At 34.9% G+C, this 20,552-nt stretch overlaps 1 protein-coding gene across 1 annotated transcript in view; it reads right to left on the minus strand.

The window, feature by feature from the left end:
• CFAP54 (cilia and flagella associated protein 54) overlaps positions 1–20,552 on the minus strand; it is a 302,389-nt gene that overhangs the window by 259,487 nt on the left and 22,350 nt on the right. The window contains exons 6-15 of the mRNA XM_063115642.1: positions 19,499–19,642; positions 17,121–17,234; positions 16,896–16,997; positions 12,172–12,370; positions 10,748–10,929; positions 10,495–10,660; positions 9,256–9,341; positions 7,458–7,592; positions 6,213–6,363; positions 2,126–2,202 (exon numbers count right to left, since the gene is read on the minus strand). Coding sequence (XP_062971712.1) covers positions 2,126–2,202; positions 6,213–6,363; positions 7,458–7,592; positions 9,256–9,341; positions 10,495–10,660; positions 10,748–10,929; positions 12,172–12,370; positions 16,896–16,997; positions 17,121–17,234; positions 19,499–19,642 — 1,356 coding nt within the window. The remainder of the gene's footprint in view (positions 1–2,125; positions 2,203–6,212; positions 6,364–7,457; positions 7,593–9,255; positions 9,342–10,494; positions 10,661–10,747; positions 10,930–12,171; positions 12,371–16,895; positions 16,998–17,120; positions 17,235–19,498; positions 19,643–20,552) is intronic.

Raw genomic sequence — 20,552 nt, forward strand, 5'->3', positions numbered from 1 at the left:
TACTAGCCCACCAAACCAATTGTTCTTAAGTGTCCTTAGGAACCTACATGAGGAACTTTTAAGAACCTCACCTATGACATTATGATTCAATATGTCTGGAGTGAGAAATAAGAAGCTGCATATTTAGCAAGCACTGTAAGTGATCCTTGAAAAACCCACAGGCAGACAGCTATTATGCCTTCTCAACCCCTTATGAAGGTCAGTCTCTGTTCACAGTTTAAAATTTCTCAAATCTAGCTCTCTTCAAAAGACACAATACAGCAAAAAGACCTCAAATTTGCACTCCCTGAAACATAATTAGAAGATGAACATTCATCTGAGAAAATAAATTCAGAATGATCCCCCAGTTCTCTTGTACATTTATACTGACATTTGATTGATACCAGTTTCTTAGGACTTTATTATACCAAGTGTGACAGAAGTGTAGATAAAATAGTTTTAAAATTAGTATATATTCTTACATTTCAAAGGGCTGCTACATATCAAGGGGAGGGGAGGTGGCATTCTATCAAACATCAATTAAAGTTATTTATATTCATGCATTAGAAAAATATATTTTGTATAAAAAATCCTGAAGACTTTTTTTTTTTTTAATCAAGAGGCAACACAGCATAGTTGCTACAAGCCTGGACCTTGAAGGCAAAACACCTATGTCTAAATCCCTGCTCTACCACTTACTGTGCAACTTTCAGCAGGTTGGATGCGGTAGTGAAAATGAACACCATGGCTACATGAATCAACTTGGGTGAATTTCACAAACATGATGATGAGGGCAAAAAGCAAGCTTGAGAAGACTATGTGCAGGATGACATTATATAAATTTTAGAACAGGCAAAACAACACTCTGCACCGCCTAAGAATGCTCCCACATGCAACAAAAATATTAAAATGGCTGGGATTTATAATCACCATTATTTAAGACAGGAGTTACTCCTAGGTTGGGGAAAAGACAGTGTGATCAGGAGAGGTTACTGGAGGAAGTGAGTTTCATCTGTACTAGTAATAGTTTATTTCTTAAGCTAGCAGATGAAGAAATGGGTCTTCATTATAATATTCTTTATAATTTTGTCATATATTTCAAATGGACTTTTCAAAGAAAATATAGTAATTATGAGGATTAACATTTAGTAACAGGAAAAGTGCTGATAAAATAATGTTAAGAAAAAATATCAGAATGCTATTATGTTAAAAAATGTAAAACAGACTAGAAGAGAATAGAGAAAAATGATAATACTTAGATCAATTTAGTAAAGTCACAGATTTTTTTCTTCACTCCTTTACATCTCAAAACATCCTCCAATGTTTCAACTGTAGTGCATGGAATACTAGTGTCCTAAGTAGGTATCCCGTAATGGGAAAACGAGTTTTATTCTCAAATAATGCAAAATATGGTCATCTATATCTCCTTGGAAAATCACAGTGCTCATAAACAACTTACTGCCTCTGAGAAGTCTCACAGTAAACAAACCTATTGTGTTTAACACAAAGTCACTCAAGATGGCTTGATCATAACAACCTTTTCTGAAACATAGTATCAGCGTCACATAGGACAGAGTTTGCAAAATACTATTCTAAATTTTTGCTATAAATAAATGAATGTTTATTATACATATGAGGCTGTTCCCCACACTCCCATTCAGATCCATAGAGCACAATCTATGATATACAGAAATAATTAAAATGTTATAAGGAAAGCATAATAACGAAAAGAATTAGCTATTTATCCCCCCACCTTCTTCTCTTAAGCTAACGCTGAGAACTTCTCACATGCCAGGGACTGTTCTACATGCATTTTAAACAGGTAGGAACTCATTTAACCTGTCAGAGGCATATGGTGAGTAGGGTGACCCTGCTCTGAGTTTATAAATCACAACACATTCAAAATATCAGTAATAGCGTACCTATAAATCTTTGTATATCTTATCTAGCTTATTTTTAAAGCTGATTGGATTTTTTTCCTACAGTAAAAGCAAAAGGTAGAAAATGTATGCAGAAACCATAAATTCTCAAATTTAAAATATTCAAGAGTATTTATACAATTAACTATTATATATTTACAAATCTGATATTATTTGAAAATTAAAATTCATGTATTTAAAAATTTTTTTAAAGTATGTTGTAATACCTCTAATATTGGAAGAATTTCTGGGATCTCTTTTGAAGTCTCAGGGAATTCATCAGTCTCTTGTCTTAAAGGTATGTCTGGAAAAGAAAGAAAGAAAGAAGAGGAAAAGGAAGAGGAGGAAGAAAAAGTAGAAAGAGGAAGAGGAGAGAGCAAGAGACAGAAAGAAACAAAGGGAAGGAAGGACCAAAGGAAAGGAAAGGAGAAAAAAGAAAAATGGAAATACAGCAGTGAATCATAATCATAAAAAACATCATGCTAAATTGATTTTCTTTTTAATTACCCATGATCTTAGAAATAATTCAACATTTTAGAATGTGACTAAATACCAAATTGTTTCTTCCACATAATTAAATCTTTTCTTTATATAAGGCAATTTAAAAGCATCTTACAACACATCAAAGCAAATTAAAAACCTTGTTTTCGACAAGGTAATATCATGGTAAAGAGACTGGTCTTCCTATACATTCTATAAAGTCCATTTAAAAGCATTCAGAAAATAATAGCATAGAAGCCTTACGAATGGGGACAAACACCAGACAAGGCTAGTTTGAATTAGCAGAATATAAATTATAAATATTTATATGGTGATGCTAGTTTCCTATCTTAAAATTTATTTTAAAATTCAAACTAAACAATGTAGTATTTAATAAACAGCCAAATAAATATCTTGAAGCAGATAGTAAGCAACTGATAGAGAATGGCTTGTACTTTCTTTTATGTGTCAATAATGTGATAAGAATACAATTCTTAGAAAAGTTATAAGAATTTATATATCTAAATGGGGACAACTCCTCATTACATAAATATAGAAGTTGTTTATGCTCCAGTTTTCATTAGTTCTTTAGAAATGAAACATCTTAACAAAGAATCAATACCTTAAATTGTATTTAGCTCATTTATAATTAAACAGTATAAAAAGGTCTCCTGAAAGTAACTAGTAAATAAAACAATAAAACTGAATAAGAAACAGACTTTTTAAAAAGTAATAATTGGGTCTTTTGCTTCCAGTAACAGATAATCTGGAAAAATTCTCCTTGCTGGAGAAAAACTGGAAAATACATTTTTAAAAATCTACACGCTAAGAAGATAGTGAGTGAGTGAGTGAATGAATGAAAATAAATTAAATAAATAGATAGATAGACAGATAGATGAATGAATGAATGAATAAACAAACAAATAAATATAAATAAATGAATGAATGAATGAGGCCAGGACCTTGGGAAGGCAGCCCAGGAATGGCATTAGAGCTACTTTTCCCACTGGGGGCTTTTCTAATTCTGGAAAGGGAAGCTGAGAAGCTGAGTGGTGCTTTTGACAGCGATGAGGGGCTACAGCAACAAGGATTGGTATCCAGAGCCTACCAGCAATGAGAAGCCAGAAGAGGCTGAGTCCTAGGAGTTAGGGTAAACTGAGAGTAGGTCTTCAAAGAGAGAGCACCTCAGCTCTCATCTCTCAGAATACCTTCATCTCTCAACTTGGAATAATGAGATCCTGGAGTGTTAGTGCCTTCGTGCATCCAGTAAATGCAAGCATAAATCTCCTCTGGGAGTGGAAAATATCATTAAGGCTTCCAATTATTTCTACAAAATATTTAGCAAATGAAATGTCCACCACACACTCAAAAATAACCAGAGTAACCAAATAATTAATAAGGTAAGTTCTTCATTGAAGAATTCAATATAATATATCCAAAAGGAATGTTAAAAATTAAAAGCCCCTTCTGGCTTCTCACCCCCACCATTTCATCAGCCTTCATTCAATGACATATAAAAGTTGCATAAATAAACCAATCTCTCAGCTCTCTGTGGCATGTTCTATACAGTCTCCTAAAGGTCCTTCATGGGAATAAACCCTGAACCCACAGCAGTAGCCTCCTCACCAACTTACTGTACCTTGTACTGGCTCCTTTCCTTCCCTGTCTGTCTTCTCCACTTCCCCAACTGTGCTTCCCTAGATAAGATCCTGATAAACTACTTCACTCAAACTACTTCACTCAAATCATGTCTCAGAATCTGCTTCTGGGAAACCAACCTAGGAAAAAGGCCACATTGACAACACCTGAACTCGTTGATAAATCTTTACAGCAAAAAAGTGGGACAACAAGGCATTAAATGCCTCCCGATTCAATGCAACAGAGAGCTGGCCGGGTAGCTCAGTTGGTTATAGCACAGCCTTACAACATCAAGGTCGGGGGTTTGGATCCTCATACTAGCCAGCTGCCAAAAAACAATGCAAAGGAGAGTAAACAGCACCATCTAGGAGGTATTCTTGCCAAAAAAAACAACAAGATACTTGGCAAGAATTCTCTTTGACAAGATACCGCCTCAATCTAAGCAAGCCTCTAGATCTAACTAGCAGGTAGAAAAACAAGTTAACCAACATCACAAGGAGGCAAATAGCCTAATCCAGAATGTGGGAAATCCTACAAAATAACGACCCAGTTTCTTCAAAAAAATGAATAGCTTAAAAAGGGACTGAGAAGGGGAAGAACTGTTAGAGATCAGAAAGATTTAAGAAAATATGTGTGGGCCTTGTTTGGACTCTGATTGGGACAAACTTTAAAAGACAATTTTTAATATAATCAAGGACATGGGAATTATTACTAAATGTGATAAAGATATAATAATGGCATTGTGGTTCTGTGTAAAGAAAAATCCTTATTTGTTAGATAGATACATACACACACATACAGTATGTGTATATATATATACACACACAAACACACAGCATAGAGAGGGAGAGAGAAAGAGAGGTATTCACTGGTGAAATAACATAATGTCTTCTTTAAAACACTTCAGGAAAAAAAGTGTGTAGGGAGAGATAAAATAAGATTGGCAAGATGTTGATAATTAGTGGTGCTGGATGATACATGCATGGTGTCTTATTTCATCTCTGTACTTTAATTCAAAATTCAGCAATAATAAAAGTTTTAAAAAGGAAAAAGCACTTCAAGACAGGACATTCCAAATATATGACTTTAGGTCACTGAATGCGTTAGATGGCCAGAGACCTCTAACCAATGATTCTCAAACTTTGACTTGTATCAAATTAACCTGGGAAGCTACTAAAGACTAGAAAGTGCCAGGCTAGCTGAAGTAGAACAGAGCCTGGTGATACTGATACCGATCAAAGTTTAAAAACCATGGCTCTAAAACTCCATCTGCAAAGCCACCCTCAACAACTGAGGACAGGCAGAGCCAGATTAGTGAATCTCTGGGAAAACAGTTACATTATTACAAAGTCCTCCAAATGTCATACATACACTGTACGTGGGATAAAACAGCAAACACCCACCATGGACACCCACACCTCAGTCTATACATATGGGTTACCCAACGAAACAGATGGTGCAGGGTTCGACCACAGGCGGAAGAACAAAGGAAGGACATCAGAGCACAAGGCCATCCTTTGAGAGAAGGTATCTTCTGGAAGGGCAAGAGAATGATGGCAGAAAGGAGTTGGGACAGGGAGAGTAGGACAGTATGTGGGAAACAAGGGCAAAGAGAGGTGGACAATACGAAGAAAGGGAAAAAAGAGAGGAGAAGAGAATAAAGAAAGGAAGACAAATTTAAAGAGGAGGGAATTAAAAGAAAGGAGAGAATAAAAAAGAAGGTAAGAGGTAGAAGGACATCGATCCATTGAGCAAATATTTATCTGAGCTCTACTCTGTGTCAGGCAGTGTGGTAGGCGCCGTGCATGTGGCGGTGACCAAAACATGCTTTCTTCCTTCAAGAAGCATTCACTCTTTTGGGAAGTAGAAGGGAGGAAATATGAAAGGGAGAAGAGAAAAAAAGAAGAATGAGAGAGGGGAGAAAAAGAGGAGTAGGTGGTAATTAGGGATAGACTGGGGAGAAGGCAAAAAGCGTTTGTCTGCCACTGAACCACAGAGTGTAGGACTCTTTTCTTAACATCTGCTTGATTAAACCTATTCATTACCTATCTCTGGTTATAAATCATCAGTAAAGCATAATACTGAAATGCCTAGTTTTCATTAACAGAAGTTATCCTGTATCCTAAATTATACTTACATGTTTATGTTTGTATATGTATATATTAATAATCTCATACTTTTTATCTAATGTTTTACCTAGAGAAGTTTTTAATTTTCTTCTTAGGCTTCCTAAAGACTCCAATATTTCACTTAATCGTAATGTGACCTCTGCCACCACCACAATGTCAATGTATTCCATCTTATAGCAGTGAATTACTTCATTTATCTGCCACAGAAGATAAATCCACTAAAAAGAGAAAATATCCAGAAAAATCAATTGAAAGTATATTACATTGCAGAAAGAGTCATATTTTTCAAAACTTAGTACTTCCTTGAAATTACCATCTTCTAATCACATGACATTATACAGGTACCCACTCCTTATTAATGCATCTTAATTATAAATAATATAAAGATCAATGATCTTAAAAAATGATATTTAATAATCAATCTGTTTATGTAAATTCATAAAGAAGATTTACTTAAGTTTATAGTCTGCATATCTATAGCCATAATGACAAATTTGTGATCTGTTATTTTTATATACCAGTGAATATTATCTGTATCCCCAAGTTCTCACTCTCCCTTCAAAGCAGCTGTTATGATCACTAACTAAGTCCTCCAAATTAGCGAGGGAGAAGCACGTGTTTCAGGCCCCACACTAGGTCCTTAGAAATTCTCTCAGGCCTATACCCCTAAAGCTCAGCACGTGAAAATCAACCATCATACTTTGAGACCTAAGACGATAAAACAATATTTATGCATCCACGTTATTACTTAACAGAGTCCATGATAAAAATCACATCTACGCATACTAATGCAGCTAATCCTAGGAGGCTTCAGAATCACTGAAACTAAAATATTTGTTATTATTAATATATTCTCTTCTAAGTTTCCAGGGTATGATATTCAAATGCTCAACTTTCTCCTTCTCATGAAATAGCTTTTTTAAATAGTCTAAGTATATTATTGCAAGGAAATAAAAACTAAAACTCGGAAATAAAAACTGAAACTCCTTACTTATTTGTATACTCTACTATTAATCTTCTCAATTTATCCACACTCATGTGACCTTAGACACACCTATTTATTACTCCCTTAAAAACCTGAAATACTTCACCACTCCCCCAAACAAACAGAATTGGGACAGGGGTGCTGGGAACACACATTAAAAGAAAGGCTCACTCAGCACTACAAAGAATATCTTCTTAATACATATATATGCAGATGATGGTAGCTATGCAAAGGGATAAATAGGGAAAATTTAGATTTGAAATTTATATTGCAATTTGAATTAGCAATAACAAAAAAACATGTGAAAGGAAACAAAAAAGGAAATACTTTGTTAGTACTGATTTTCTGGGTTAATTTTGCATAGTCATTTCTGTATACATTGATCTTCTGAATTCCTAATTTGCATTTCTGCCATAGGAACATTATCATGTCCACAACGATTTCTTTATCAGGCTGAACATCCTGAAAACAAAAGTGATAAAGTAAATGAATAAGAATAATAAGATATATGTATATAACACTTAACTGTATGCCAGGCAACACTCTAAAAGCTTTACATATACCAACTCATTTAATCCTTGTAACAACCCTATGAGGTGAGTACTATCACTATCATCCCGACTTTACAGATGAGCAAACTAAAGCATAAGGAGATTAAGTGATTAAGTGATTTTTCCCAAGATGAAATGACTAGAAAGTAGCAGATCAGAGGGATTTAACCCAAGTAGTCTAGCTCCAGAGTCCTCACTCAAGGAACACTCTATGCTACTTCTGCTCCTGTAAAAAGAAGAGTCCCAAACATTTTTAGGCAAGTATGTAAACCAGTTAGTCCCATCCAACTTTGAAATTTATATATACTTTCTCTCTTTAAAATTCTTGCATTAAAATAATAAAGAATTGGAGGCAAGGGGAAATGTGGGGGGAGGGAATGAACTAGTAACCAGAGAGGGCATGGGGAGCTGGGGGAAGGATACAGACAAGAAGGAAAGGGAGAAACTAAACAGAATTTCATACTGGGTCTCAATAGATGATTCAGAGCCAGGATGTCTCCTCTCAAATCAAAGTTACTGGGCTCTTTTCAAAAGAAAACTAAAGTTACTGCTCATGTCTGAACTAGAAAGATAATGAGTTTATGATAAAAATATACCAAACATCAAGCTCCTTTGAGACAGCTCTAAGACTTAATTTGCATATTAGCACCTTAGTATAATTCTTGGGAACAAAACAGAGATCAATAAATGTTTATTGAATTGAACTGAAGATATTTATGATTTGAAAAAAGAAAAAATACAGATAGATGAAAGTTTCTTACCCTTTTAAGCCTTGATTTTTTGGCTTCGCTTTTCCAGTATAATAATTATATTTGCTGCCAAACACCTTTCTTTTGAAAACTAAATACCTGTCACAGGTTATAACATATTCTAATAAGCCCAAAAGAAATAGAAAATAGTATAACAGTGAAACTTCTCAAGTCCTTTACTGTGTTCCACTTATCTGGGCAAAAGTTAACACCATGCTTTAAAATTTGTGGTTTACAAGCTTTTTCCATAAAAATGAAACCAAATTTTCAAGTGAAATTCTACCAGAATCCCAGTATTATATACAAAACTAATAAAAACAGGTTAGGGTGCTACACTCAAAGATGGGCTTCTGAGGAACCTCAAAGGAGCCCTGGGAATCTCCAGATTTCAATTTTAAAACCAGTGCTGTACTAGTTTTACCTGGACTACTTATAGGCAACATACAGGCCATTTCTAAATACTGATCATTATGTGCAAAGTGACTCCCAATAAAAACCAGACTTTGTTTTCGTGAACTGAAAAGCAGTATTTCGTTAAGCATACTAATTCTACATTAAAACCACTGCCTCGTTTCTTTTATTATTAGAAATACAGCTGCCCTGGAAATTTCCAGAAAAGGAACAGACTGACACCAAAAATGACAACAATAATAAAAAGAAACTTGAAATGACAAGTCAGGACCTAATTCAATCCTGTATTTCAATGATTAAACAATATAGAATTTTAGAAAGGTGAAATTCCCATGATATTTTAAATCTGGCCTTTAACTAGGCATGATAACCTCCTTCTACACGATTCAAAATGGTGCAAAATAGCTATTTCACCTGAGGAGAATTGCAGACACAGTCAGACAAGGTTGCTGCCAAATGGAAAATATCTTCTGAATATCCATAGGTCCTCACACAAGTATCTAAATTTATAAAGTAGAGAAAAATAAAACCAAAAAAAAAACCAATTACAAAATTTCAAACAGAAAAGGCACAGAATTTCTCCACGAAGAAATGATCAATTCATGAGGTGACTGATACATTAACTGCCCTAACCGGATTATTATACAACATATATATGTATCAAAACATCCGATTGTACCCCATAAGCATGTATAATTACAATGTGTCAATTAACATTTTTTAAATAAATAAACAAATAAATAAAAAGGCAAAGAAACACAGAATTTCTACAAATATGACAAATGATATCTTGTCAATATCATGTCAATGAGACAATCTAAATGTTTCTATATGAAAACTCATCTAAATGACTCTAATCCAATTAAAATAGTAGTAATGATTACTATTATCCATAACCCATAATATGTATACCAACTATATCTAAAAAGAAATTGAAGAGGCTTACAATATTAAAATACATACAAAAATGACAGTTGAAAGAAAAATAATAAAAATATCTATTCAGAAATCACTAGAAGAAAAAGTATCATTACTTGGTATAAGTTATTTATTGCAACTGAGAAGCCATGCAATGCTTTAAGAACATGGAAAAACATAAAAAAACATGGAATTAGATAATTCCCATTGGCCTAAAAAATAGAAGCTGCAGATTTTCAATTACATACACAACAACTTTAAGACTTGAAGAGTCCTAGAAGGGCAAACACTGCATGTGAGAAAGAGAGAGGAGACTACCAAATATTCCTTGCTAAAGTGAACTGATGACTCTGCACTTTGATTCATTGCCCTGCTGGCCTCTTCTTCTTCCCAACAAGCCAGCAGCTAAGTAGAGCCTCACTCCTGTACTCAAAACTGTCACTCAGAATAAAATCCAGCATCCTTACAAAGTCTAGGAACTGCATTATCTGGCACCCACCTACTTCTCTGACCTTGTCACCTACCACACTCCCAAACTCCACCACTACCACCAGTGCACTCAGCCATACATGACCCCTTGCCATTCCCTCAATAACCGAGCACACTCTTGCCACAGGGCCTTTGAACCTCCTGCTCCCTCTGCTTTGGACTTTCTTGCTCTCACCTCACCTATAAAGAACACATTTTATCAGATAAAACTATCCTAATTTTCCAAAGAGGCAAATAAATACTCACCATGAAAAGCACTATTTTTTAAATAAATTTGATCTGACTGTCCTTCTTTATAGTTTTCCAAAGGAAAGATCAAACCTTTGTTTTTCTTCACGTTGATTAATGGCTCTATCGCAATCAGAAGAGTTAGATCCTTCTCTGCCTTCTTTGACTCTGGATCATCCTGACTCTTAGAGAAGTATATCCCACAAGTTAATTAGACATTCAATGTCATTTTAACAAAACAAAAACAAATTAATGGTTTTTTGTATATTACCTGGAGAAAACAAATAAGGTGCCAAGCTAAAGATCCAAATAAACTCCATTCCTCGTAAGTAAAAGCTAATTTTATAAATTTCACAGCAGCATCTATAGAAATAACATTTTTTCTTTCTATCATAAGTTCCAGAAGAGGCGTTTTTGGAAAATCAAGCATTCCATTTGTACCAGTATTTGAAACTAGAAAAGGAAAAAGAGAGGTATGAATATCATTCATGCAAAGAAATATTGACTAAATATTAGCTATCAGACATTGCGAAGCAGTAGGGAAACAATGGAAAAGAAATGAACACAATCCCTGCCTTCACAGAGTTTACACTCTGGTGGAAGAAACAAGAAATCTTAGTGGGCAAATACAGGGTGCTGTGGGAACAAAGAGGAAAGGCATCCGACACAATTTGGGGACAGGAGGGCAGTCAGGGAAGGATACCCAGAAGAAGGAGCATGGGATCTCAAACATAGAGAATTAGCAAGAATTAGCTAGAGGTAGATTGGAAACTCAGGAGAGAGATCTGAAATAGGGATAAAGCTTTTAGAGTCATCATTATGTGTCTGTAGTAAATGGTTAGAACAGCCATGGACAGTGCATAGCTGCCTAGGACAGAATGTCAAGAACACCAACACTTAGGAGAAGGGCAGAGTTAGAAAAGGCTGCAAAGGAGAGTATTTAGAGAGGAAAGAGTAGTCAACAGCAACAAATACTACAGAGAGTAAGGGAAGAAAAGGACTGAAAAGTGACCATTGGGTTGGTTGAACAAATCAAGCAATATATTGAAAGGTTAACCTTCACCTTCAAATTAGTTTTATTCAAAAAATACAGGGTGGCTAAAAGTTAGATAAACAGTCAGTGTAATTCACCACATTTATAGAAATAAGAGAGAAAATCATTTGATCAATTCAGCCAATCTCAATAAAACCTGAAAAAGCTTTTGATAAAATTCAACTTTTCAAGATTTAAAAAAAAAAAAAAACCTCTTAGCAAACCAGGTACAAAAGAAAACTTCCTTAATCTGAAAAAGGGTATCTACAAAAATCCTTTAGGAAATACCTTATTAAATGGTAAAATGTTGAAAGCTTTCCATATGAGATCAAAAATGAGACAAGGATGTCTGCTTTCATACTTACTTCCTTTCCATGTGTTATTAGAACCCCTATCTAGTGCAGTATAAGTCAAGAAATGCAAGAAAAAAGAAATTAAAAGATTAAGAATTTTTTAAAAAGATATAATTGTCATTATTCACAGATGATTGTACAAAAAAAATACAAAAAAAATCTACTAACAAATTATTTGAACTATCAATCAACATTAGCAAGGTTGCTGAATTCAAGACTGATATAAATTGTTTATCAGTTTATGTTGTGTGAACTACAAGTCTAAAATTTTTGTTATTCATGTCTACCATAAAATATTGTCATATTTACTTATTACAAGTTCTTTTCCTGCCATAAACAGTTCTGAGACAACATCGCGAAGCTCCACTTCATCTGTAACAAGAGGTCCAGTTTGCAGTATTCGCCTATTTGAATCAGAAAGAGCTTCCAAGACAGCCAAAAACCGGGATGCAGTGCTATCAAACATCTCATCCAGCAGCCGTTCTGTGATGGTACGTGGCCATGGCAACTGGAATAAAAAAATTTTCATTCCATTTTTTAAAGATATTATAAGGCAAAGAAAAATAAGGAATGCTTAATTAATGCTAAAATTGGTCTAACAATGAGATGGCTGTTCTTACAGTGTTCATTTTTTGAGATATCATTCCAGATTCCATTAAAGTTCATGTCATGCTGCCATTTCAAAGACTCTGCTATTTCTTTATACGTTTGTGTTTCCAAGGCAGTATAAAAAGGCTGTTTATGATGGTCTTTTTATTAAGCCAGCATCAATCTCCATATGCTTTATGGTACCTTAATTGCAGCCTTAAGGATTGATATTAAAACCATGGTTGCCTATAAATCACTCAGAGGTACTTTTTAGATTCAAGACCAAATCTTCAGAGATTCCACGGGTCTGGGTGGGACATTTTTAATAAGCAGTGTAGGAAATACTAATGCAGAAGGCCCTCAAACCCAAATTTGAAATAATATTTTATAGTATAAATAATTAAGTTTGTAGTATTTAACTCTAAGGAAGAATTGATCAGCTGTATGCTATAACCTAGTGACTGTTAGAGCCTGGTGTGAGTTCCTAGCGACTCTGCTTTGTACTGTCCCAGAAAGACTTCACCTCCTACAGATGGTTCTCCTCCACACTTAAGTCCTCTCTCCATTCTCTACATTTCGATTGCCAGTAAATAAGAATGGTAGCTCTAGTCGGCCTGTCTAGAATCAATATCTAGCTAAAAGATACCCACCATATTCCTCATGATTCCCTTGCTTTTTTTCTCTTCTTGGGGCAAAGTCAGAAAGACAAAAAAAACAAAAGCAGGGATAAAGCTTCTTTGGATTATTTTTCCCTAAACACCAGTTGAACTTCATACCCTGCTCTCTCTTTCCTTACAGAGGCAAGAGTTTCTTCTAAGATTTTTATTGCAGGTTAAAACAGAGTTTTAAGAATGAATATTTAAATAGCATAATGAACTTTCAAATAATTAGAAATATTCAAAATGAAATGGTAAAACCCAAATGGGTTAAAGAGTGAAATGATTTATAAAAATATCGTAGAAAAACTAGTAAAAAGAGGAATAGACTATTTATCAGAACTGTAGATGAATACTAAGTAAAAGATTTAAAAATATAAATATTAAAAATATTTATTAGAAAGGATTAAAGTTAAAGCAATAAGAAAAACAATGGGCTGTCAAGTATGACAAGCATCATGTTAATATCTGTAAAAACAATGAGCTCATTCAAATATATTTTTAAAATTAAAATCCCTAATAGACAAATGGTCAAAGACAGTGACAGATAATTCACACACACACACACACACACACACAAATATATATATATATATATATATAAATATATATATATATTTATATATATATATAAAGGTAAACACAAATATAAGAGAAAGTTGAATCAAAGAAGTAAAGCTAAAATGACAAGCCAGAATAGGAAAAGTAAATTAGCAAAAAAAACCCGTTTAAACAAATAATAATAACTTATGGTAAAAATTGGTACAAGCAGGGTGCCACCTTGAAAACAGGAGTACCCACTTTGGAAATCAATTTGGCACTATATATCCATAGAAAAAAAAACATTTTTATCTTTTGACTCAGCAATCCTACACAGTGAATTTTATCGACAGACAATAAAAGAAAGAAAAATATAGTATGCCTGAAGGTACGAATTACATCGATATTTATAATAGCAAAAAAATTGGAAGCAACTAAAATAATAGTAACAAAAATATTAAACAAATTATGGTACATATACTACATAGGATATATTATACCATAATTAAAATGTCAGGAGGTATGGGACTCTGAATCTCTATGACATCCATTCCATGCGATGTATTATGTTAATTCCTCAACATAACATGCCTTCCCCAGTCAAGCTCTATTTCTCACTGTCTCTCAACAAACTTCACCTATTCTGGCTTCCAAGCTATGAACATGCTCTGGTCCTTTATTTAGAATGTTTTTCCCCTTTTCTCCCTGTCTGGCCAAATCCTGCCCATTATTCCAAGGCCATTGAAAACGCCAGGAATGTAACTTAGTACTTCTATATTTCACTATACTTAAAACAACAGTCATTATTCAGTACACTGCTACTGAATGAATTGATGAAAAATAAATACTAATGACAGCTAATATTCACTGAGGACCTGCTACATATCAGGAATGCTCTAAGGGCTTTACATGTAACCCATTTAATCCCCACCACTACTATTATTTCCTTCTGAATTCTTATGAGAAGTTATAATTATTTTGTTTATTTATTTATTATATAATTTCTCCCCTCCACGGATTAAAGAATATAATCTTTATCTGTCTTATTCACATAGTAGGTACTTAAAAAATATTTACTGAATAAATCATTAAATGATCAATCATTAGGATTCTGAATTAGTAGTTCAGAATTTAATTTTCCTATTCTGGCTTGTCATTTTAGCTTTACTTCTTTAAAAAATCTTTTGAAAGTCAAAATAATTTACTGTGAGTTAACAACTGACTTACCAACCAGAAATGTTTTTTAAAAAATAGATTTAATGCATACTGAAATAACTTTATTTTGTAGAAACATAATAAAATTATTTCATACATATAAAGCAGGACATTCTGTAAAATATATCAAGATAATATAGTATAACATTATAAAAAGGGTATGTTAACTATTCTCTGGTTACAAGTACCCACTAAACAATTATGATTTTTTTCTAAAAAGATATACTACCAGAACTTTTCATACAACAATTGTCTTAGAGGAAACAAGAAATACATGTGATTTTAATATAACTTTATCTGGAATTTTAAATGTTTTTCTTTGAAAAATATTCAATTTTGCTATCAGGATGACTATAAGTCAAGTCCTAATATGCTAAGTAAAGACAATCTTGCAGTTTTGAGCATTTAAATTTGGTTTCCTCAGAGAAAAAAAATGCTGGTGAGAAAAAAAAAAAATTGTCCCGTGCTCTCTTACAAAGACTACAGCATTACTACTTAACAATACCAGATGCGCATAGTTCAACAGCTCATACAAGCAATTTCCTATAAGTCAGCAACTTGTCACCTCTACCAATTATACGCTGTCAGTCAATAAGGGGTATGACTGAAAAGAGATACATAAAATGTACCTCTGGGCTCAGCAGTCAATATGGTCACACTAAGTAGCAGTGGAAAGGTACCATGTCCAAATAATATTTTTATTTAAATATCATGATTTATTTAAAAGAAAAAAGGATGCAATGTTGAATATACTAATTATCCTGATATGAGCATCACATATTGCACAGTTATTGACAGTCAACACTTTACGCCGCCGATATGTACAATCAATTATGTTTCAATAAAACATAAATAAATAAAAGGAAAAAAAAAGAATTATTCCTAAATGTTGTAAGAAGAAATGAAGAAAGGTAGCACCAGTCATTGGACTAGAGAAAGCACTGGACTTAGAGATGCGGGTTCTGTTTCCAGCTCTGCCAGCAGCTGACTTTATGAGCTTGAGCCGGCAATTTAAATGCTCTGAGCTTTATCTTCCCCATCTGCAGTGGAAAAGGGCTGAACCAGATGATTTCCAAAATCCCTTCCCCGTTCTGAGATTCTACAACTCTTCTGCCAGAAACTGCTCATCTTCTTCCCCCTTGCTTTCATTTTTAGTCCCTACATAGAAGCTCACAGAAGAGAGTCAGGGAAAGCATCAAAGAGATAAGAACAGGGCCTTGAGGGATATTCAGATTCTGAAGCGCAGGAGGAAGAAAGGAGGCAAAGGACCCCACAAGGCATAACTTTGTCCCACTCCCTTCTCTCTGATAGTTCTTAGTGCTGTTTGCCAAATGTGCTTATGGCTGGGAGGGGCCATGAGACTAGTGATGATGTGAGAAGAGACTCACGTCACTTCCATGTGGAGCATCATTGCCCCCTGAGACCCTCCAGAGCTCTGTAATCCCCTCTGGCAGAAAGACCATCAATTTTTGAAACGAGGGCTGACCCTAAGCCTGTCCCTGAGCAGCTTTCATAAGCAGAGCCCCCTGATAACAATAACAATGTATGAAATAAATGTTTGTTTTAAGCCACCTGAGGTATGAGGGTTGTTTGGTGCTACAGTATAACCTGGTTCCTGAACACTCCCAAAAGTGAAACTTAAAACTGATGAGAAAAAGAGCCCCTACTCTCTCTCCAACCTCAAAGCCTGCTACATTAACACTAAGTGGTCAAAGACAAAGGCCTGCCCTGAGCTAACTCAGAGCCCTGTTCATTTGCAAGAGCCTGTTCATTTGAACTTTCCCAGGCTCTTCTTCAGCCTGTTGTCCCTTAAAGTTACAAAACTGGGATTGTGCTAAGGCATAAAAGCTTTGAGAAAGGGATGAAGTGAGGCCATGACCAAATTAGGAAAACATTCTTCTCTCTATTTGCCCATTGATGCAGAGAATTGGGGGCAGGATTTAATAATTAGTGGATAGGCTTAAAAGACACAGGAATATAACACAAATACACTGCAAAAAGAGTCTGAAATAGAGAAAACATTTTTAGACTTACAGTTTGTACTTCCCTTAGGTTAACTCTTATCTTGGGTCTAAACCAAGCTTTGCTTTTTCTTCTAGATTCAAATATTCCTCTTTTGAAGATCATCACCGCTATCTGCCTCAAAAAGAGGAATTATAAATGAAGCAACAATAGGATGCACTTCTCAACTACTAATATTAAGTACTAAATCAACTGTAGAGTGCAGTTAATTTCTTTAATTTCATGAAATTGTTATACCTTTATTGTGGCTTCTCTGTAATATCTTATGGATTCTTCCAGTGATTGTGAGGAGCTCATTAATTCCAGTTGCCTTAACTCTTCAATTTTAGCCAAAGCACGCCGAGCAAATGCCTATAAGCAATTAAAATAAATTTAATTCATAGTAAGTTAAAATACGGTGATCTAAAATGTATGAAGACAATATATTTTGTTCCCCTAGACATTTGATTTAATCTGTAAATTAAACTCTAAGCTGATGCTGCCTCCTTATTACACCATAGCTATCTGTTCTATCGTTTCCTATAAACACCAATTTAAAGTTAATAAATTGTCAGATATGCTCACTTTATGAATTATGAAATTCTAAATAGCAAGAAAGGCTGAAATATGGATTAAACAGTAGCTTCATACAGATTATCACTTCTGTGGCTGCTGTGGTTTGAATGTCCCTCCCAAGCTCATGTTGGAACTTGATCCCCGATATGATGGTAGAAGATGTGATTGGATCATGAATACCGTGCCCTCATGTACAGATTGATCCATTCATGGATTGTGGGTTGACGGTTTAATGGGCTGTCGTGGGCTTTTTTCTGATGGATTTATAAGGAGAGCAATATGGTTAGCTCTCTAACCAATGAAGTTAGCTCTCTTGCTCATGAGATCCTCACCATGTAATTGCCTGTGTCACCACAGGACCCTGCGGAGAGTCCCCACCCAGAAGAAGGCCCTCGCAAGATACACATCCTGGACCATGGACTTCCCAGCCTCCGAAAATGTCAGAAATAAATTTCATTTCTTTATAAGTTACCCAGTTTTGGGTATTCTTGTTGTAAGCAACAGAAAACAAACTAATATGCTGGTATTGCATGCATGCTGGACAGGTGCACACACTCACATGCACGCATACACACACTCACACATGCATGCACGCACACGCACACACATGCATGCACACACACAAAACCGTCCTCATACATCCTCTCAAATCCTAACCTTCCTTCCATAATATGCTGTGTTATCTATTCGACTGTTCACATTATCCACTAAATTGTGAGGTCCTTAAAGGGTCTTATTCATTTTTGTATCTCCAATACCCAGCATACAGAAAGTATTTAATAAATATCTGAGGAAAGGAAAGAAGAAGGCAGGTTTGCCTATTTAATCATATCAACATTATTATAAATCTCCAGAGATAATAACAAAAGTGTCCAAAAAAGTTATTAAGAGTTCAATAACAAGAGTTCATGTCATTTATTTTACCATTTTTTAAATATTTCATTTGTAATTTATAATTTTTAATGAAGATGCTTCTAGACCAACCACAATATTACATACATAAAGGGTTAAAATTTCCAATAAGGAAGAATCTCAATAGGAATCAAATGGTCAAAACTACATAAATGTTCCATTCCTTGATAATTTTAATAGCTATAGAACAAAGGATGTCACCACTAGTACACTAAAGTTAACTATACATATGTGGTGAGTAATTTCTAGAATGTATCCTGGGCTACAAAAGTATCCCACAAGGGTCAAGTTAGGCTATTCCTCTGCCTACAGGCCACTACCATCCAACCCTTCAGAATTAGTTCAGGCAGGAAAAACTAAACATAAGGGAACTATTAACTGGCCCAGTCATTTATTCATGGTTGTAGACAGGACATAAACAGGTATTTGTGCAGCTACAAAGGCTGTCCTACACAGGATCTCCAGCCAAAGGGTTGAGTGAGAGCTGAAATCCAGCCTGCATTCCACTTACCAAACTGTGCACCCTGGTGCAGGGATGTGTTGGCCCAAAGAAAAGGATGCCTATTTCTAACTGTCACCAAGGCCCTACCCACAGACCAAGCCAGGTACCATGTACTGTAGAGAGGATGCCTTTTCTAATTTACAGAGAGGTACTGTACAGGCCAATAGAAGCCCTGACCAGTTAAGTTTTATTTCAAGAATTCAGTTTAAAGATGTACATGAAAGGAGGAAAAACAAGAAATAGAATTATTAAACGGAGGCTGGAAGCAGAGAAAAAGCATAATTGTATAGTAGGTGATATGGAATACAGAACTAAACGGGGAAGGAGGGTGGCTTGCATATGAGAATAAAGTGAGCAAAGAAAGATGCCACAAATTTTATCCAGAAGGGGAGCAAAGTAGGTGAAAGTTAATAGAGAATAAAGGAGAGAGCAGAAAGTAAAGCAAGAGGCAACAGAATGAAAAAGCCAAGCAAATTTCTGCAAATAAAGCTTTGATTTTGGTCTTTGCTTCATTTCAATTCTTTGGTGGTCTTTTGGTTTTGGTTTTTGGTTTTTTTTCTCTTGCAGGCCTCTAAAGAAGAAAATGCTTGGATAAGCTGCAGTTTAAAATATTGGAAACTTCAGAATTAAAAGGTAATATACCTACCTCTCCGTGAATCCCAGCTTGGCAGTCATAGTAACACTGGCAAACGGCCGTGTAAAGAGTGGCTCTCCATGTCAGGTACCTGACGGACAGCAGCGGGACCGAGGATTCCATACAGATGCTGGCCCACAGGAGATATTCTAAGGCCTGAGACACAAAGGGCACACTGAGTTGATTTTCATTTTAAGCTAATAATGATGATTGTATTTGATATCATCAAATTGTAAGTTGTGAGCGCAAGTTGCTGACTACCTAAACCAAAAATACCATAAACAATGAGTCAAAAAAAAAAAACCAAGCATTTAAAAAGTACAAGAATAATTTAGAGAACTTAAAATCTCAAAATAGCCATTTTAGAATGTCTTCCTTCTTAGTTCCCGAAGTTTCCAGCTAGTTTTTATTAATACGTATCAAGTGCCAATGGTAGTCTCAGAACTAAATCCAAGAATATAATCATTATTAGTTGGCCTGGAACCAGTGTATTATTCTGAAAATAAACAAGCATAGGAAGGTAGGAAAAAATGGAAAAGGGTTACAGCCTGGGGCCTGTGATGCATAGTTGAAACCATCCAAGATTGGAATTAAATAAAACTGGGTTTCAGTCCCATTTTTACCACTTAGTGGTGGCTGTATCTTTCTACCTCTCCAGACTTCAATTCTCTCATTTATAAATGGGTATTTTATCACATCACAGTAGTGCTGCTATGAAGAAAGAGACAATGCACATGACCTGCTAGGACAGTGTCTGGCACACTGTAAGCACTCCATAAATGGTGCTATTACCAGTGTAATTATTCCCAAAGTAAAATTTGAAACAAAACAGTAGAGAAAAGATCACCACTGATATTGGTCTGTCTGCAGGAATATATGTAACCTCTTGTGCTATTCTAGCTAAATAACTTTTCTCCTCAAATCTACTGACAATTCTTTTTTGACATATTTTTCCCATAAACCCTATACTGGGAAACACTATTTGAATATATATATATGTATGTATGTATGTATATATCTCCTGCCATTAACTTTTTCAATCTTTATGCTTTCTTCAAAAATATTC

Source organism: Cynocephalus volans, chromosome 12 (genome assembly GCF_027409185.1).
Source record: "Cynocephalus volans isolate mCynVol1 chromosome 12, mCynVol1.pri, whole genome shotgun sequence".
NCBI lineage: Eukaryota > Metazoa > Chordata > Mammalia > Dermoptera > Cynocephalidae > Cynocephalus > Cynocephalus volans.